This window comes from Pezoporus wallicus, unplaced genomic scaffold (genome assembly GCF_028554395.1).
Source record: "Pezoporus wallicus isolate ANWC-B61680 ecotype Strahan unplaced genomic scaffold, APGP_CSIRO_Pwel_v1 contig_3058, whole genome shotgun sequence".
Lineage (NCBI taxonomy): Eukaryota > Metazoa > Chordata > Aves > Psittaciformes > Psittacidae > Pezoporus > Pezoporus wallicus.
The window spans coordinates 5,017,033-5,033,922 of NW_026641153.1; the positions used below are offsets into that span (position 1 = coordinate 5,017,033).

Sequence of the window (16,890 nt, forward strand, 5' to 3'; positions counted from 1 at the left end):
CATAATAAATTGAGTACAACTAATCACGCCTATGTAGAGGTATTAAAGTGACATGGAATACCAGGCTCAGTCCTCAGTCATGGAGAGAGCTCTCACTTACCGCCATAAAGTACAGCACACAATCTGCTGAGCAGATGGTCTCAAAAATGAAAGTAATCCGTCCTAGTTCTGACCCTGTTGCTCCTGTCACTGATGTTGGAGGTCTGTTTAACAGAGAAGGAACAAAGCATTTACAAGGTGCTCTCTAGACAGGCTGCAGTCAATCCTTCAAATTGCTTTTCATACAGTGAGGAAACCATCAAAGTCTTGTCGCATAAAACCTGCTCTTGCAGAACTGCGGAGGGCAGTTTTGCACAGTGACTCTGCACTGGGTTATTTTTTAAGTATCTGAATTCCTAATGGTACAGTTCCCTCTATGTAACCAAACCCAAATTTGACCATACTGGGAGAAGGTCTTATTGCTTAAGTGCATTACATGGTTTAAGGGATTTACATCATTTAATTCATAGAAACATGGAATCATAGAACGGTTTGGGTTGGAAGGGACCTTAAAGCTCATCCAGTTCCAACTCTCTGCCATGGGCAGGGACACCTTCCACTAGAGCAGGTTGCTCCAAGCCCCATCCAACCTGGCCTTGAGCACTGCCACGGATGGGGCAGCCACAGCTTCTCTGGGCACCCTGTGCCAGTGCCTCAGCACCCTCACAGGGAAGAGCTTCTGCCCTATATTTCATCTGAATCTCCCTTCTGTCAGTTTAAAGCCATTCCCCCTTGTCCGCTCTCCATTGGTGGGAGACACTTCCAGGAGTTTCATGCAAACCAGAAGTATTCAGGGTGGTCCCCTGAAAGCACTAAACAGTAAACCTAAACTGAGACATGCTGAGCTTCTCTGCAGATATGTTTCTTAATTCTCTTTTATTTTAACTGCAGTTTGTTTATACTGTAACATAAAAAGCAGCGTTTACTCATTAAGTGTAAGAAGTCACAACCCCCCTCAGCTGAGATTCGGCAAAGGAAGGGTGAGGTTCATTTTGCCATACTTTACCTGTCTTAACATTTGGCACCTGGTCTGAGCTAGGAGTCTAAGTTCACTCTTGACAAAGACACACAAACATCTCAAGCAGCTGGTTCATCCTGCCTGAGGGTGCAGGAGAGGTGGGATGTCCTGTTTTCTTGCATCTCTTCAGTGGCTCCAAGGGGAGCACAAACTGTGCAGGCTGCCCAGAGCCACAGTGCAGGGCAACTTGGGTTTATGTAGAATACCTTCATGGCAGGCACCATTGTACACCTCATGCCAAGTTTACGTGATTACTTTGGGATAATGTAGAAATAGAGGGATAGGAATATCTTTTCTTAGTTTCCAGATAGCCAGCCGGCTGGCATCTCAGACTGAAGCAAACACTGCTAAAACCAAGGGACACAGGAATAAAATCCAAGTTTCCTCTTGCTTCTCACTCAGGACATCATTGCACTCCAGAATGGAAAACTCGGTACATTCCAGGGGTAATGTGAAATAGGTTCAAGAGACAGAGATAAATGAGAAATGGATGAAAACCAAAAATCCTGTTCCTTACTTAAATCCTGGGATGTGCAGGTTCAAGATAAGATAGTCATTGTCAGAGCCTCCTGCCCCACTCTGGATGTGATCACCAGCCACCTCCCAACCTTCACAGGACATAAGAAAAGAAAAAATAATCAAGAAATGGAAGGTTTCTGGCTCATATGGAAAAAAAAATTCTCTGTTACCATACTTTTTTAAGCAATTCAGTACTTTAGTACATTTTAAAGATGCCTGGTATAAACTATAATGCAATATAATAATGCTTTTGAATGAAAAGTTTTAGCAATTGTATGAATTGCTGATTTTATAGGCAACTATCACCTTGAAATCAGCAAAGCAATTGAAATTCCCTGACCCATGCTGTGCAGCTCAAAGGGGATGATCCATCTGATCTCTTCCAGCCTTAAAACAGATGAATCAATGAATCTATGTGTTAAACATTAAGCATATACTGCAGTGCTCCTCTACTCAACATGCATAATGGAAAGCTTGAGCTACAACAGACTGAGAAGGCGGATCAGCCTAAGGAAAATCCTTCAGAGAAGTCCTGAATGGGATTCTTCTCACCAGTGAGCAGTGACTGCTCTCTGCTGCTATTTTAGCACATATGCAGAGAGAAAGCTTTGAGAGCTGAACAAAATAACCACGGACTTTAATCAAGTTTTCCAAAAGAATCATGTATGACTTCAATGGGCACAGTTATCAAAAAGCATAAAAGGAGATAAACTAGAGAGAAGTCATATATCTGTGAGGCTTTTACAATGGGGATATTTAGATGTATCAAAGTCTATAGTAGGGTAGGTCCTTAGCTGAGGGGACTTCATATATGCTGCAGCTTCTGCCCTCTTCTGGTATTCAAGAGATTTTTTTGTTTCTTTGTGATAATGGGACATTGCTTCCTAAGGGAAGTTTTAAGCTTGGTGCAATTAGAGAAATGGGGGGCAACTGTGTTCTGTGACTTGCACAGCAAAAAGCACACTCATTTTGATGGGTGCTCCACTGCAACACAATCAGCGCAGGAGAAAGGCACATAACAACACAGGGCGTTTGGCTCACCATTCATCCCATCGCACTTTGAGTTGCCAACATTAAAGCAAGATGTCTTCATGTTGCCTGGCAGGATGTTCCACCACTTGTACTCAAACCCAAGAGCTGGTTCGGTTCCAGCAGGGCAGGCTTTGCACTCTACAGGACGAAGGGTCAGAAACAGAAAGTCACACAGCCAAAGCACATCTCAAAGTATGTTTAAAGAACACAGATATCACTTCTTTACCCTCTGGTGCAAGTAGTAAGCAAAAAAAAATAATAAATTCCTTTATAATTAAACAAAGACTTATTAGCAGCAGAGGAGTGGAAACAAGACCAGCATTTTATAAACTGTGCATCGTATCTTTGTGGTAAGTAATCTGCAACTGATGCCCTAAGCAACACTTCCCTTTTAACAGCTTCAGCTGCAGGTTTGATCATACTGGTAAACGAGTGTTCACACAAAATGCTGTAGGTGGCCACTGGGCAAACACATCTCAGAATCAACAAGCCAGGTTTTAGGCTAGAGAATGCTGCCAGCGTACTCATGTGACAGTGCTTAAAATGAGGTTTTACAGAGAAGAACTTGGCATGGACAGGAGAATGGGTGAGGAAGAATTACTGACTGTAAAAGTTCTGATTCCCTTCTCAGAATCCCTTAAAATAACCCTCAGGATGTTTTTATCAGCCAAGAAATGCATTCAAAGCACAGCAGGTCATCTTAGAGCAGCAACCCCTGATAAGAATGGACTTCAGAGAGAAAACAGATATCCAGCTCCCTCTCTTCAATGTTATTTAATATTTTACACAAAATGAACTCTGGCTTATGATGCTGTGTCATTAAGCTAAGTCACAAGTAAGCAAACAACTGATCCTGGGGACACAAGAAGGGTTTTTTTTGGGGCTCCTACCCTGTGTCCCATCTGAAAATGTGCCTGGTGGGCAAGGAGTGCAGGAAGAGGAGGCATTGCTGTAAAAGCCAGGATTGCAGGGTGGACAATCCTTCCTCTCTCCGGAAGGAGGGAGGGTCAGTGCATCAGGGAGATCCTCTCTGCAGATCTTGGGTTCAATCCATTTGTACATGATCTGAGTCTGGAAGGAGAAGACACTGAGCTCAGACAGTGTGCTATGAAGCTTGAGGACTTGATGCACCAATCAAGGTCCCCATTGTAAATAAAATTAGGGTATTCCCAGTGTTTTAGGCCAAAACCAGACTTTGTACATCCAGGGTACACTCAAGATATCAGACCTTAAAAGCAAAGCAAAAATGTGAAGCTTTAAACAATTACTACTCTTCATTCTTATTTATCTTTTGGATTTTCCCATGAAAATATTTCTGAGGAATGTCAGATAAATAATTCTAACATCTGCATAAGAAATCTCTGCGTTTTATCCATAGGAACCCAAAACATAACTGCATTCTAAAATCCCTTTATTGGGAATGAACCTTTTAGCACAGAACACCACAAGTTTTGCATTTTTTTCTCCATACTGGCATGTTCTTTGACAAGTTCTCAATTTCTCTCCAGCCATTTTCACTACTGAGAAAAGGCCAAAACCACACAGGAGCTCTCTCAACCCTGTTCTAGTACCTCCACAGCACATAAGGAGTTTAAGAACACTTACATGAGTCAGTCCTCAGCATTACTACACACAACACTGTCACCTCTCTGTCATTACCTTTGTCTCAGGAGCCAAGTTTTCTGTCTTAGGTGAGAGGTATCACCTGTAAAGTTGAGTTTAAAATTTCATCTGATTTTGGGTTTATCACTGAAAGCTTTTAATAACTCAAGGTAAAAATAAGACGAGTTCAAGAGCCAAGAAACCCAACTGGCTGGACTTTAACCTGGTAGAACTCCTGCTCTGGAATCTTCTACCCTTTGGTCTCAGCAGCACAGTCAGGGACCCTTGAGGCCAGAGGCAAAGGTACAGAACTTGGAGAGGAGATTTGACCTTATGAATCTGATACAGGGCCCTGAGCACATGAACCTGCCATGCTGGGCATGAAGTGCTTGCGCCCAAGGTTAGCCCTGTGATAACACAGAGCTGTTCAGGAGGTATTGATCGTCTTTGAAACTGCTTGAAGAAAAGCTGAAAGGAGCCTCAGTGCAGGCTCTGCCCTCAGCTCCCGAGAGCTGCAACTAAGCAGAGGCTCTCACCCTTTGTCCCTGCTTGCACTGTGTTGCAACCAGGTCATGTACCTTGGTTGACCCACATCCTAACTGACCCATGGGCTTGATGTCCCAGCTTGACATGGGTCAAGCTTCATTACTATGGACTTGTCTGAGGGCAACCTTGGCTGAATGTAGGTCTGCTTTGATCAGGTACTGTGGGACTGCTCCTGCTGTCAGAGTGGCATCTGCCCTTTATGGACCCTTGCTGCTCCTGGACACTTAGAGGATTTTCTGGAGTATTGCTCCAGAAATGCTACAGCAGCATAAGGGGGCACATCACTTCAAGTAAAAAGGCCCAAGAGCTGACAAAGTACCTGTGTGGCTGCCCAGAGCCCAGACACGCTATACATGTTAAAGCAATCCTACTGCATCTGAGCAGAGAGGAAAGGGTCAGAGAGTGTCCATAGCCACACAAGTGAGGGTTTCTAAGACTAGTATTTTCAGTGCAGTAGGTCAAATAAAGCCAACAGGAGTCCAGAGCCTGAATCTCCTGAGGCCCCTTCTATACATGGAGTGGGGCAGCAGGAAGGAGACAGCAATCTTAACTCCAGTAAAAAACGTGGCTAATTTTAGTGAGCCATGGATCAATAGGCCTTTAGGTTGGAGCTTTGTGGCCACTATTCCCCTGAAGATGAGCTGCAGAGTCAGGGCTTCTCATTGAGCTGCATCATGTGGAGAGATGGCTGGGGAGTACAGCAAACCTGGACCACTCTCCAGAGGCGCAGAGCACTAAATGGTGAAAGCAGTCCTGAAACCCCAACTAGTATCTATGTGTTTATAGCGTATGTTGTTGCGACTGGAATATAAAGGGTGTCTGCAGAAAGACACACTTTGTATTCTGATGATGCCCATCTCTAAGGGAAAGGCCACAGAGGAGGAAAGAAGAGGGTCAACAGTAGGAACCTATTCAATGCCAGGAAGCTTTGAATTGCACAGAGCAGTGACAGGGAAATCCACAGGAGGCTGCAATTAAAGCATTACCTGGGGGTGTAGCATTGAACATTGCTGCTAATTACAGGCAATTAACAGAGCAAGAATCAGTGAGTCAAGACCAAGATGTACAGGCTGCCAGCTCTGGGGCTAAACTCACTGATGCTTCGTTATTAAAGCACATGAACTGCCTGACCAGGAAACTCCAAAATACTTCATCTTGCCAGCAAATATAGGCAAGCAACCTACACGGGCTATGGTTTCTGACTACTTGCCACCCCATCTAGATCTAAGAGAGATCAGAAATGGAAGAAAAGAGGCCCGAGTAGGTGTCCACACCTCTGTGGGCTCCACATCCCAATAAGTAGATCCTTCATTCAAATCACACCAAAATTCCCATTTGCCTGCTGGCACAAAGGGCAGATAGCTCCAAAGCCAGGCTGCTCCACTAGCAGGCTCCTCTATGAGAGTCCCAGTGGATCCAAGATCTCTGGATGAAACAATCTACTGAAAGTCCAGATGTTTCAAGGCACCCCATGAGGCAAGCATGCTATTAGCAGCAAGCGCTGCTGCTGCACACAAATACTCCCAGGCTATGTATATACCATTATTTCTTTGATGCTAAAATTAAGGGACATGATACTCATCATAACTCTGCAGCCAAACACTCTTCCACCTAAAACAGGTAATAATCATGTCCAATGCTCCTGTGCCACGGTAGCACCTGAAACATGCCTGGCCATTGCTGGCACAGGGCAAGTTGTCACAAGCCTGTGACACATACACCAGGAAACCACTAAACTATAGGGCTTATTCTGGGACAGTGCTTCACCCTGTGCTCTAACCCTGGCTTTTTTTGGTGTGGAGGTAGCACCAGTGACCCACTTAGATTAATCACAAATGCAAGGAGCTTAGCACTTCACAACAGCGGATCCCTTAAGCAGACCCATGACAGGCAGATTCTTACAGACGAATAAATAATGCAGAGAAGGCAGCTAAAGGACAAGCCCAAAGCCTCAGAGAGATTCAATGCTGGAAGCAAAACTGAGAAAGCAGTTGTGAGTTTCCTAGAAACCCTGCCTTGCTTTCAAATCAAGAGATCACAGCTCAATGAGCTTAAAAGTAGGATCATGCCTTCTACTTACTTTTCCTTCCTTATCACACGGAGTATGGATCTGGAAAAAGTCTTTGTTTGTGCATGGGGGACGTTCTATACATGCACTGGATCCCTCATCTAAAAGGAAAGGATGAGGAAAGGGATGTTACTTAATGGAGTCCACATGAACCTTCCACTGAACTGCAGTGGGAAAGCAGGGAACATACCAGCTATGCTTGTGCTGTCACACTGAAATTCATTGATTTGGTACAATCAGGGACTCACCCAAATCCTCACTCCACCCCTTCACCTTCTACCAGTAATTTGTGTTGTTTGCCAAGCATGGGAGTATGTTCTCACTTGATAAGGAACAAAACCACTTTAACCTATTAGAAACTTCCTTACAACACTGGCCCAATTTTTCCTTGCCCTGGCTATTTTTGCAGCATTTCCATGTTGAGCACAGGCACAGGTCCCCAAGCATTTGCCATAATCTGAGTCAGTAGCTGATTCTTCAGAGCCTTTCTCATGAAACAACTACAAGGAAAAAAACTAAAGACATTTTGACCATGAAAAATGGATTATGTCCATGTTATTTGGTGATCACCAGCTAACCACAGCTGGGAATGGAGAGGACTTTGGGGACTAGAATTTTCAACTAGATTGCCACATCTTCCAACCACTCAGGAGGCAGGGACAAGCCAGGAAAGGATCTGGAAAGGAGATCCCTTGAAACATGACAAGTGTGAAAGCAGCGATGAAGCCAATTCAGGTCATTGCCAACGGATAACACAGATTACCACGAGAGGGCACAGCATGACTATTATTATCCTGCAGAAGACCTGTTCCATTCAAGGTCATAGAGCTCTCCATCCCTTCACGTTACTAGAGATTAGCTGAGCCAAGATAGGCTATGGCCCATTATATATATTTGTGCCCTCTACTGGTGCCCTTTGCCAACTGGAGACTAAATCTGATTGTTGGATAAAAGCATTCTCACTCTGCACATAGAAACAGCATGTAGAATCATAAAATCATAGGATAGTTAAGGCTGGAAAGGACCTTAAGATGCTCTCCTGGTTTTGCTTAACCCATCTGATTTATGTACCTGCATAATACATTTCTTCTTTACATTTGGTGCATTCTTTAGCTCCTTTCTCAGAATAAGTGTTTCTCGGACACACCTGGCAGCCAGATGAACCTGGTTTGTCACTGAAGGTACCAGGCTTGCATGCGAAGCATTCAGATGTATATGCAACTCCTGTAAGATAAATTACAGGTAAAGCACTGAAATAGGAGTATGCTCTGTAACTACTGCCCACCTGTTTATGGAGGAAAGCAAGCCAGCTGCATAGCACAGCTTCAAAATCACAGACTTTCACGACTCCCTTTAGACACTTTGGCTTTGCTGACTCATAATGTAGGTCTTTGCTCCTCAATGCAAGCCTGACCCATGTAAGAACCTTATATGACATTCCCAACTTTGATTACACACAGGACCAAAACAGCAATCCCAGATTAATTAAATTCTTTAAATAGTAATTTAACAGTCACTTTTATGACATATTTTTATATATCCATATATCACTGTTGAGAGGCTTACCAATAAGCATGGTTTTTCTATACTAAAGAAAACTGGTGCATTCTTTTTCCTCTATTTATTTGCTAAGCCAGTCTTCTCCAGTAGAAGGCACCATTTACCAGTTAAATTATCTTCTAGCCTTATGCCTGAAACTGAAGTTTTGCTGTTCTTTTTTCTACACTTTAGAGGACAAGACAGAGGACAAGGGGCTTAAAAAAAGACACTCTGGTACTGTAGGCACTCCAGTAGAAATAGTATTTAGCAAACACTGTGATGAAAGAACAAGATAAGACCTTAAAGGCAAATATCACTTACCTTCAATTGTGATGTTTTTCACCAGAACTGGTTTTACTACTTTGGACCCCATGAGAATCCCTGTTGTTCTCCAGTATAATATATTGCTACCCGATTTCAGAGATACCTGCAACAACACCCACAGCAGTTAGCAGACATCCCCTCACCAAGAAGCTGTTTTATTTCTTACTTCCATTACTCAGATTTCTTGCATCCTAGCAGCAATCCTGGCTTTTCCTAAGCTGCTTAGTGAGTCAAGAAGTAATGGGAAGACAGCTAGGCAGATGCTGCAGAGACATTGAGGAGTGTGAAAGTGTGCTTTATAAAGGAGCTTCTCAACACCCCAGTTTTGTGGAAAAACACCAAGAGCTGTTTCTGACCTTGCTGTGAGCAGAACTGGGAAAAAGCTGTTCCTGCTTTTATCCAGCTACCCCTGGCACTCAGGAGCTTTAATCTTTAGCTTTATGTTCAGATACAGCAAATCAGTTTGTTTTTAAAGCCTTGAGATACACTTTTATAAAGAAACCCAACTCGACCCAAAGTTCAAAATTCCAGTTTATAAGCTTTATAAAGGTCTGCCTGCATCTAACACCACAGCATCATGATCAGTCAGCCAGGCACAAACCACAAATCCCCCCAGCAGCAGTCCCATCCTTCCTGCTCACTTCTGACCCTGAACAGCATATAAGATGCAGAGAACAACCCAGTTTCCAACTGCCTTGACCTACTTGTCTTGACAGCGTGATTCAGCAAGTGGCTGCATGATTCCTGGGCTGCACAGGAAGGGTAGTGGATTGGTGGCACTATGGCTGGGATAAGGATCAGGAAGAAGGTAGGACCACTTCTTCCAGCAGCACTGCTGCTGCCCATTGGCTTCTGTAACCTCAGTATCACTCTATTCACTGTAAGAAGCAGGTTCACCAAGATCCTGCCTGGCCTGCAAAGCTGTGCCATATCTACTAGTCCAGTACAAGATGCCTACTGCCAACACAGTGATACTGGCCTGAAGGTCCTGTGTTTTCATACAAGGAGAGGGATAAACTGTTCTAGCATAAGGGTTCAGGATAATGAGATTTACATCAGGCCTGGCAGGACCACAGGTTTTGTTCACTCATAATACAGTCCAAAAAAATCAGCAAAGTGGAAATATAGCATGTTGCAACTTCCACTCCCTAAACAGCTACTATCCATGGGGGCTGGGTTACCACAGGTAACAGCAGAACTGGGACCGTATTGAACCAAACATCTCATTATGTGGTGTAGAGATACCCAATATCAGCTCTGGTGATCAGGACCAAGATGCTGAAAGCAAGGGCTGAAGTAGCTGGAAAACTGGGCTCAGAGAAGTCACCGTGACATGACTTGCAGTGCAGAAAAAAGCCTTGAGGAGAGACAGAACATGCATCTCACCTGGGTCATGCGTCTACATTTCATCCAGGCATCCAAGCAACCCTCATAGCCAATAGAACATCCCAGATGATGATACCAGATGGCATCATCGCCCATGCAGACAGTGTTACACCTCTCAGTTCACCGAAGTTGATGCCCTGGCCTTGGATCTACCTCTCAACCTGTGTCACTCACCTCTCCTCACCCAGCTCTCCTGCTTCCTGATGTGACTCTCATGGGTTTGCACCTGAGCCAACAGGCACTGACAACCAGAGCTGGCACTGGAATATGGTTTCTTCTCCAGGAGGCTAAGCAGACCATGGCAAACAGAGACCAGGCTGCTGTCTATGCCCGCAAGGAGCATTTTTCTTCTGGCACAATGTCACCTATGGCTGGCTTTGGGAATTAGGGTATGATAGTGCAGTGGAAGCCAAGCATCACCATGAGCTAATGAGTTGGTGTGCACCAAGCAAACTCAGCTAGCTGGGTCACAAGCCAGCCAAAGTGCTGCTGCTCCCAATGTGGACATGCTCATATCAGAGCTGCAGCAGCCACCCTGGTGCTGTCAGCTTGCTTTCCAGCCCAGTAATCCACCACGGAGCACAAGCTGGGTGCAGTCCAACTATTCTACACACACTTGGGAGTAAAATGCCCATCTTATCTGCCTTCACATACACACACCGCTCTGCTGAGCAACAGAGAGTAATTTGTGTTCTCATGAGCAAACAACTGTTGTAGAAGATTTCAATTACAATCATGCAGAGTGACTCTGGCATGCAGATTTCCATAAATCTATTTAACCTCATAAAGCACTTGATTTAAAGCCCTGGGAAATCAATATAAAGTCTTGCATCTGTATCATTTGCTTTGGGAGCAGCCCCTTAGAGATCTCGGTGGCTTTGCCCTCAGTACTAAGAAAGCTGTTCTCCTTCAAATGCATTCACAGTGTCTGGTCCTGGTTTGCTATCTGCTCAGAAGAGATCGAAGACATTTAGTACTGGAAAAAGGCTTCATGAAGGAACTTTTTGCTCACTTACAGAATGAGAGCCCCATTCCCCGTTGTCTGTTAGCTTCACCCACTTGTCTGCTGTGGACTCCATCTCTTTGCACTGATCATTTTGTATCTGTTAATAAAAACACAAGATCAATGACCACAATCAGGCACATACCCCTATCAGTGTAATGACTGCTGGCTGGGAATGATAAGATTTAGCTTTGTTCCTCTTGTCTACTTATATAGGACAGAGCTGCCTTACTTGTGGAAATACAAAAACCCCACCCCAAATTTCAAAACCTGATAGCAGCTTAACAATGTCTCCACTGTGACCACTTCTGATGCAGATGGAAAGAAGAGCAGGAGGATAAGATCTCAGCCTTATCTTCTCGGTTTGAGGTCAGACTTGGATGCTGAGTACCTTGTTTTGGCTGCCTTCTTCCCCTGAGCCCACCAAGACCCAGTTCTGCAAAATCTGGAGGCCATGGGCTTCTAAGTTACAGGGAGGTAGAAGTGGATGGACCAAAGCTGGAAGACAAACTGCTTTCTCTGCAGCAAATATCTGCTATGTCTTTGGTTCCCTACCACCCGACCTCACTAGGGATGAGAGTGACCTGATCAAGGGGGAGTCAATATGCCATGGGGAGTCTGCCCTGGCAGAAATGTGAGGCTGACTGACCCTTGCCCAGGTCCAGCACAGCTCAGTAGGATTTGGTGAATACCTTCACAGTGGTCAAATTCTTTCATCTTGAAACTGTCATCTCTGAATAAGCAGTATCAAGTCCCTTTGAGGACAAGTTCAATTACTCAGCTTTATTCCAACCAGGGAGAAAGGCCAGTTCAGCCCTTTCAGAAGACCTGGGCTCAAGCATTCTCCTCAAAGTTGTTCCATGTTAAGTCTGAAACAAGTCACATAACCCCACATCCTCCAAAGCATCTGTGCTCTTAATTCCCACCTATATCAACAGCACTGAGGAAAAGAGGTGAGAAGAAGCACCTAAGTACAAGGTAGATACCTAATTATCTTGCACAGTCTGAGCTCCAGCATCTTTGTGCTGCAGTTCCCATCTGCAGAAACAAGATAAGAATATATAATCTCTTCTTATAAAGTGTAAAGGGCTTCAGTATGTAAAAAGAGCCTGGGAAGGGCAGGCTGCAGATGCAGTGAGTATCTAATAAGAAGCATCCACACTTGCTTCCCAGTTTGAGGACATCTCCTCTCTAACCTCACATCAGCAGTGCAGCCACTTGCGCCTCAAAAGCCCAAAGACTTTGTCATTTCCCAGCAAGCCGCTGCCATGGAAATGCTACTATCCAGAGCTAGAGTTGCTGTTAAATATATTTAAGCACAAAGACATGCTGGAGAAAAAAAAAAATGGACTTTTAGAGGAGTGTAAAATATGGTTTATTTAACCATAAAATAAACCTCAATATTTTCAGGAAACTCCCCGAAATACTCTGGCTGACTAGGAATTATTTGCATGGGCATTTCTATAAGGACTGCACCACTCACTGCTTCTTGAACAAGGAATGATAAATTTAAGGAGGTGGATGAGTGGGATATGGATAAAAATAATAATTAAAAAGCCAATTTCAAAGCTAGTGCTCAGAGAAACAATATTTGCTCACTGCAGGAGCAGATCAGTCAGTCAAGCAACCAGAGCTAGGATTCAGAATCCCGGTACATTCATCTGACAGCAGAAAATATATTTGCCGCCTTCTCCCCATGAAGAAGACAGGATAGTCTAACCTGAAATGGCTAAATAATATTGCCTGCACTGTCTTTATCATAGTGCAACAACAGACTATTGCACTGATGTAGCAGTAAGAAGGTGCCTCCAGCAGGTTATTTTTGTCTTCCTTTCCCATCTCTACTAAGGATAAGGATAATTTGCACTATCACCAGGCTTCAAGAAATATTAACCAACATCAGCTAAGGCTTCTCACTCCTGTGAGGTACCATAAGCTATGCTTTCCAGATGAAAACCAGAGCTCACCAGACAGATACAGAGGCAGTAACAGAGCAGACTGAAAATTCACAGTCATCTCCTGCTCTGAGTTGAATCCCTGTTAGTTTTTTTTCTGTCCCAAATAGTAGATATGGGACATGCCACAGGAACAACAACATGCCAAGGAAAGCAATGCAGGTGTTGGCAGAACCTTCCAAAGCATCTCCTAACATGGGGCATCTACACACGATGCAGAGCCTGGTGGTGGGGACGCTCCAGCGCCCTGGATCCCAGCCAGACCACCCACCTGGGCAGAGCGAGGTTGCCTTTCCCATTCCAGTCACTGCTGATCAGACTGGTTTAGTAACTTGGGTAGAGCATGGTGTAAGCCCAGCCAGGCTGCTCCCATTTCAGAAGTAACGATGCCCAGCCCCTCCATTTCACAGCATAGACACATCCTTAGAGCCTAATTCCTACTGAAAATCCTCTGAATTTTTACTCCTAAATCTCTTTGGAGAATTGTTGTTTTGATTGTTTTTAAGGATCACACTTTTGTCTCTTCTCCTGCTTTTCTTTTCATCTTAATTGCTGTGACCCAAATTGACCTAAAACTAAAGCTAAAGACTCATGTCTTGGAGCACCTCAGGTTCTGTATGTCTACCTTGGAAGAAGTCTTTTTGAATGTCAAGGCCCTTCAAAGGCATCTCAAGTCAAACAGTCTCAAACTGATGCTTCTATCATCAACAGCTGCCCTGTAAAAGGCTGGACTAACAGGGACAGTCATGACCCCTAATGGAAAAATCCCAGCACATGGTAGATAGGTTGGATTCACCATATAAAGGGTCTTACAAAAAACTCAAAGAAGATGTTGTTGTCAATATACTGGTATTCGAAGAAGACAGAACCCGATTTCTTCAGGTGCACAGCGTAGATGAGAGAAACTGTACAATCATCCCTGTTCGACTCTATGTAGTTCCCTCGAGGTGTCCATGAAGAGCTGATGAACATAAACAAAATGAGCCTCAGCTGAGATCACAGACCCTTAGGAGACTTTTCTTATACTTAATCTACTTATATAGATATACTTTGTATATTTTATATATACTTAATATACTTTTTTCTATTATTCAATAAAGAAGCCAAAATCCTACAGCTAATGGCAGTGAATTTATAACTTTATTACTGGAGTCCCATTTGTTTTTCATATAAATATAATACTTTTCATTAAAACTAAGCATGGAAAATATAGTACTAGAAATGTAGGACCCAACCAACATATGAAAGGTTTATTATCCACAGGTTCAATATACTTTCAATTACACTCAGAAACAGCCTTCAGCAACCACCATGAGTCTCTAAATAGGCTGTGAAATTGCCTTTTAGCCACATTTACTATACTATGACCCTGGTGCTCTCCAGCTACAAATGAGAGCTGCCTCAGGCTGGTCTTAGACTCAGTAGCTGCTGATGAGCCCAAGGAGACCACGATGACAGCAAAGAGATGGCTACAGATTTCACTTCCTAGCCACTCTTGTTTGCCATCAGTAGAGCTTGTTACCCTCTGGAGACCTTAGATATGTCATTAAGTTGGCTTTGTGCTGCTGAGCTGCCTCAGGTTTACCCACGGCTGCCTCACCCAGATGCTAACGGCACTTCTTACTTGTTGCAGCTGTCAGCTTTATTCTCTGCTGAGCCAACCGCCGTGTCCATGAATGTCGCCACATTGGAGAATCCTGTTGGCAGCTCATCCCACTCATCAAACTTGATCCCACTGCCCAGCGAGTAGGTCCCCTCTGCACATTTGCTGCATGCCTGGTTCTTCAACTCCAGGTACTCACCAGAGGCACAGGAGAAAGCTGGGGATACAATCGTTGGCAACATGTGAATGGACAAATTAATCCCTATTAATTTCCATTAATCTTTTGCTGCTCAATTATTTGAGAGTGAACCGACACTTAAGGGAACCAAATAGGAATGCCCCAATCCCAGGAACACAACAACACTGCCTGCAAAATTGAGATGCTCACCAGTGCATGATCCCAAATCCCAAATGATGGCTCCTGATTTGCAGCTTGTCTCTGCTGGCAAAACAAGATTTTAGCCCCCTTTAAGGCTGAACATCCCCGATAGAAGGCAAATGAGAGCTTTCTTCAGCACACAGTATTTCCTATATTGCTTTTTAACTTAACTTTGACGGTCTAGCCAAAGCAGGATCCAGAGCAATGCACACAAATCGCATCCCATGAAACAGTGGGATTTTTTACTGTTCCAGACATGCCACATTATGTGGTAACAGGTATTTCATACACTCCCTTTGGGAGGTGTGAAGTCACTGGGCTGAGAAACTGTAGGAGAGACTGCTAGGCAAAGTGATGAAACTGGTCCAAAAGAACTGACACCCACTGAAGTCCCAGCATACAGGTTCCATAGATGTGCTGATGTTTACCTAACTGCAGAAAGTACTTCATTGTAAGGACTTTATAGTAAAGTCATGGCTTCTTAACACCAATTTCCATCTGAATCTAGCTGTAGTTCAGGTTCCCATTTCTGTGCCAGTGCCCACAGCACTTCTTTGTGTAATTGCCCTTGATGGGCAGCACTGGAATGTAGATAATGGCCCATTTTGCTGGAAAGATCTGCCAAGGGTCATTTTCCTCTCTCGGTCATATCACCATACTTTGAATTTGAACCAGTGGACTTCAAGCCAACAAATCTGGTTTTCTAACCTTTTGGCTCACTGGTGATGGACCAAGAAGGAAAGAGGGCAGGATGGGGATGAGTGCTGCGGCAGGAATGCACACAGAAATCCTACTGCAATGGATATCTGTAAAAGACTGACAGACAGGCAAAAAATCCACCCTCAGATGGGGCAAATGGTGCTTTGTAGGCAGTAGCACATGATACACAACGCAGCTAACATCCTACTGGGGTCCCTTTGTGACCCAGCTCAAGCCATAGGCTGTATTGGCAGCTGGAGTTGGTAAGGAAGCTTTCTTCAGAGACCTGGAGAGAAATAGAAGCACTTCCCCGTGCATCTGAACTGAGACCACACATTGTACAACTTCTTTCCTAAATGCATGAAGGTGTCCTGACGCACTGCTGCAGCATTATTTTACATATATATATATATATATATATATAAAAATATATATTATCCTGCTTTCTTTTTCTCTTTTGAAGGGAAAGAAGAAGCCATGAGGAAGGGAAGTAAAAAAGCAAGCTCTCCATAACATATTTGAATTCTTTAACAGTTTCAACATCCTTTTTTAAGAAAGCTAAATAGCAAAAAATGGGAGAGTGATGCCTAACCACACGTTCCAGATTAGTGAATTTGTAATAAAGATTCAGTAACTGCGAGTGATTTGCTGCCGTAATGAAGATGCAGAAGGCAGTAGAGCTTCCTCCTCAAATGCAGTGAGCTTGAGCACAGATTATTGTTTTAACTGAACTGATACCTTTTAACTCCTTGCAGCCTGATCATTTCAGAGAATAAAAAGAGTTGAACAGATCAGGCAGGATACCATGCAGGACACCGCCATCCATGGCTCATCTTCCAGGTCAGAGATGAGTCTTATTTAGATGGGAAATTACCTCCTTTCCCTTTCCTAACAACTGTATTTCAAAAGCAGCAGCATTTCCCATCAAAACACACGCATCTGCAAGCAAACTAGCCCTGAGTATGCCAGCTGCTTGCCAAGTTCAATTTGGGGCTAAACATGCCTAATGGCAACACGAACTACTTTCAACATTGGAACAGATGCATCGTCTCGTCTCATTCCATGTGGTCAGCAGTGGCTGGAAGGGGATGAAGGGAAACAAGGTGTGTGATGAGCACGGAGATGGTCTCCTCTTCTAGTGCCATGCAGCTTGCTCTTCCAGCAACAGGGCTGACCAA

At 43.9% G+C, this 16,890-nt stretch overlaps 1 protein-coding gene across 1 annotated transcript in view; it reads right to left on the bottom strand.

Annotated features, from left to right (window-relative positions):
* ELAPOR2 (endosome-lysosome associated apoptosis and autophagy regulator family member 2) overlaps window positions 1-16,890 on the bottom strand; it is a 103,509-nt gene that overhangs the window by 22,774 nt on the left and 63,845 nt on the right. The window contains exons 3-12 of the mRNA XM_057422458.1: window positions 14,656-14,851; window positions 13,845-13,992; window positions 11,090-11,176; window positions 8,685-8,790; window positions 7,896-8,048; window positions 6,837-6,925; window positions 3,499-3,679; window positions 2,618-2,746; window positions 1,575-1,665; window positions 101-203 (exon numbers count right to left, since the gene is read on the bottom strand). Coding sequence (XP_057278441.1) covers window positions 101-203; window positions 1,575-1,665; window positions 2,618-2,746; window positions 3,499-3,679; window positions 6,837-6,925; window positions 7,896-8,048; window positions 8,685-8,790; window positions 11,090-11,176; window positions 13,845-13,992; window positions 14,656-14,851 — 1,283 coding nt within the window. The remainder of the gene's footprint in view (window positions 1-100; window positions 204-1,574; window positions 1,666-2,617; window positions 2,747-3,498; window positions 3,680-6,836; window positions 6,926-7,895; window positions 8,049-8,684; window positions 8,791-11,089; window positions 11,177-13,844; window positions 13,993-14,655; window positions 14,852-16,890) is intronic.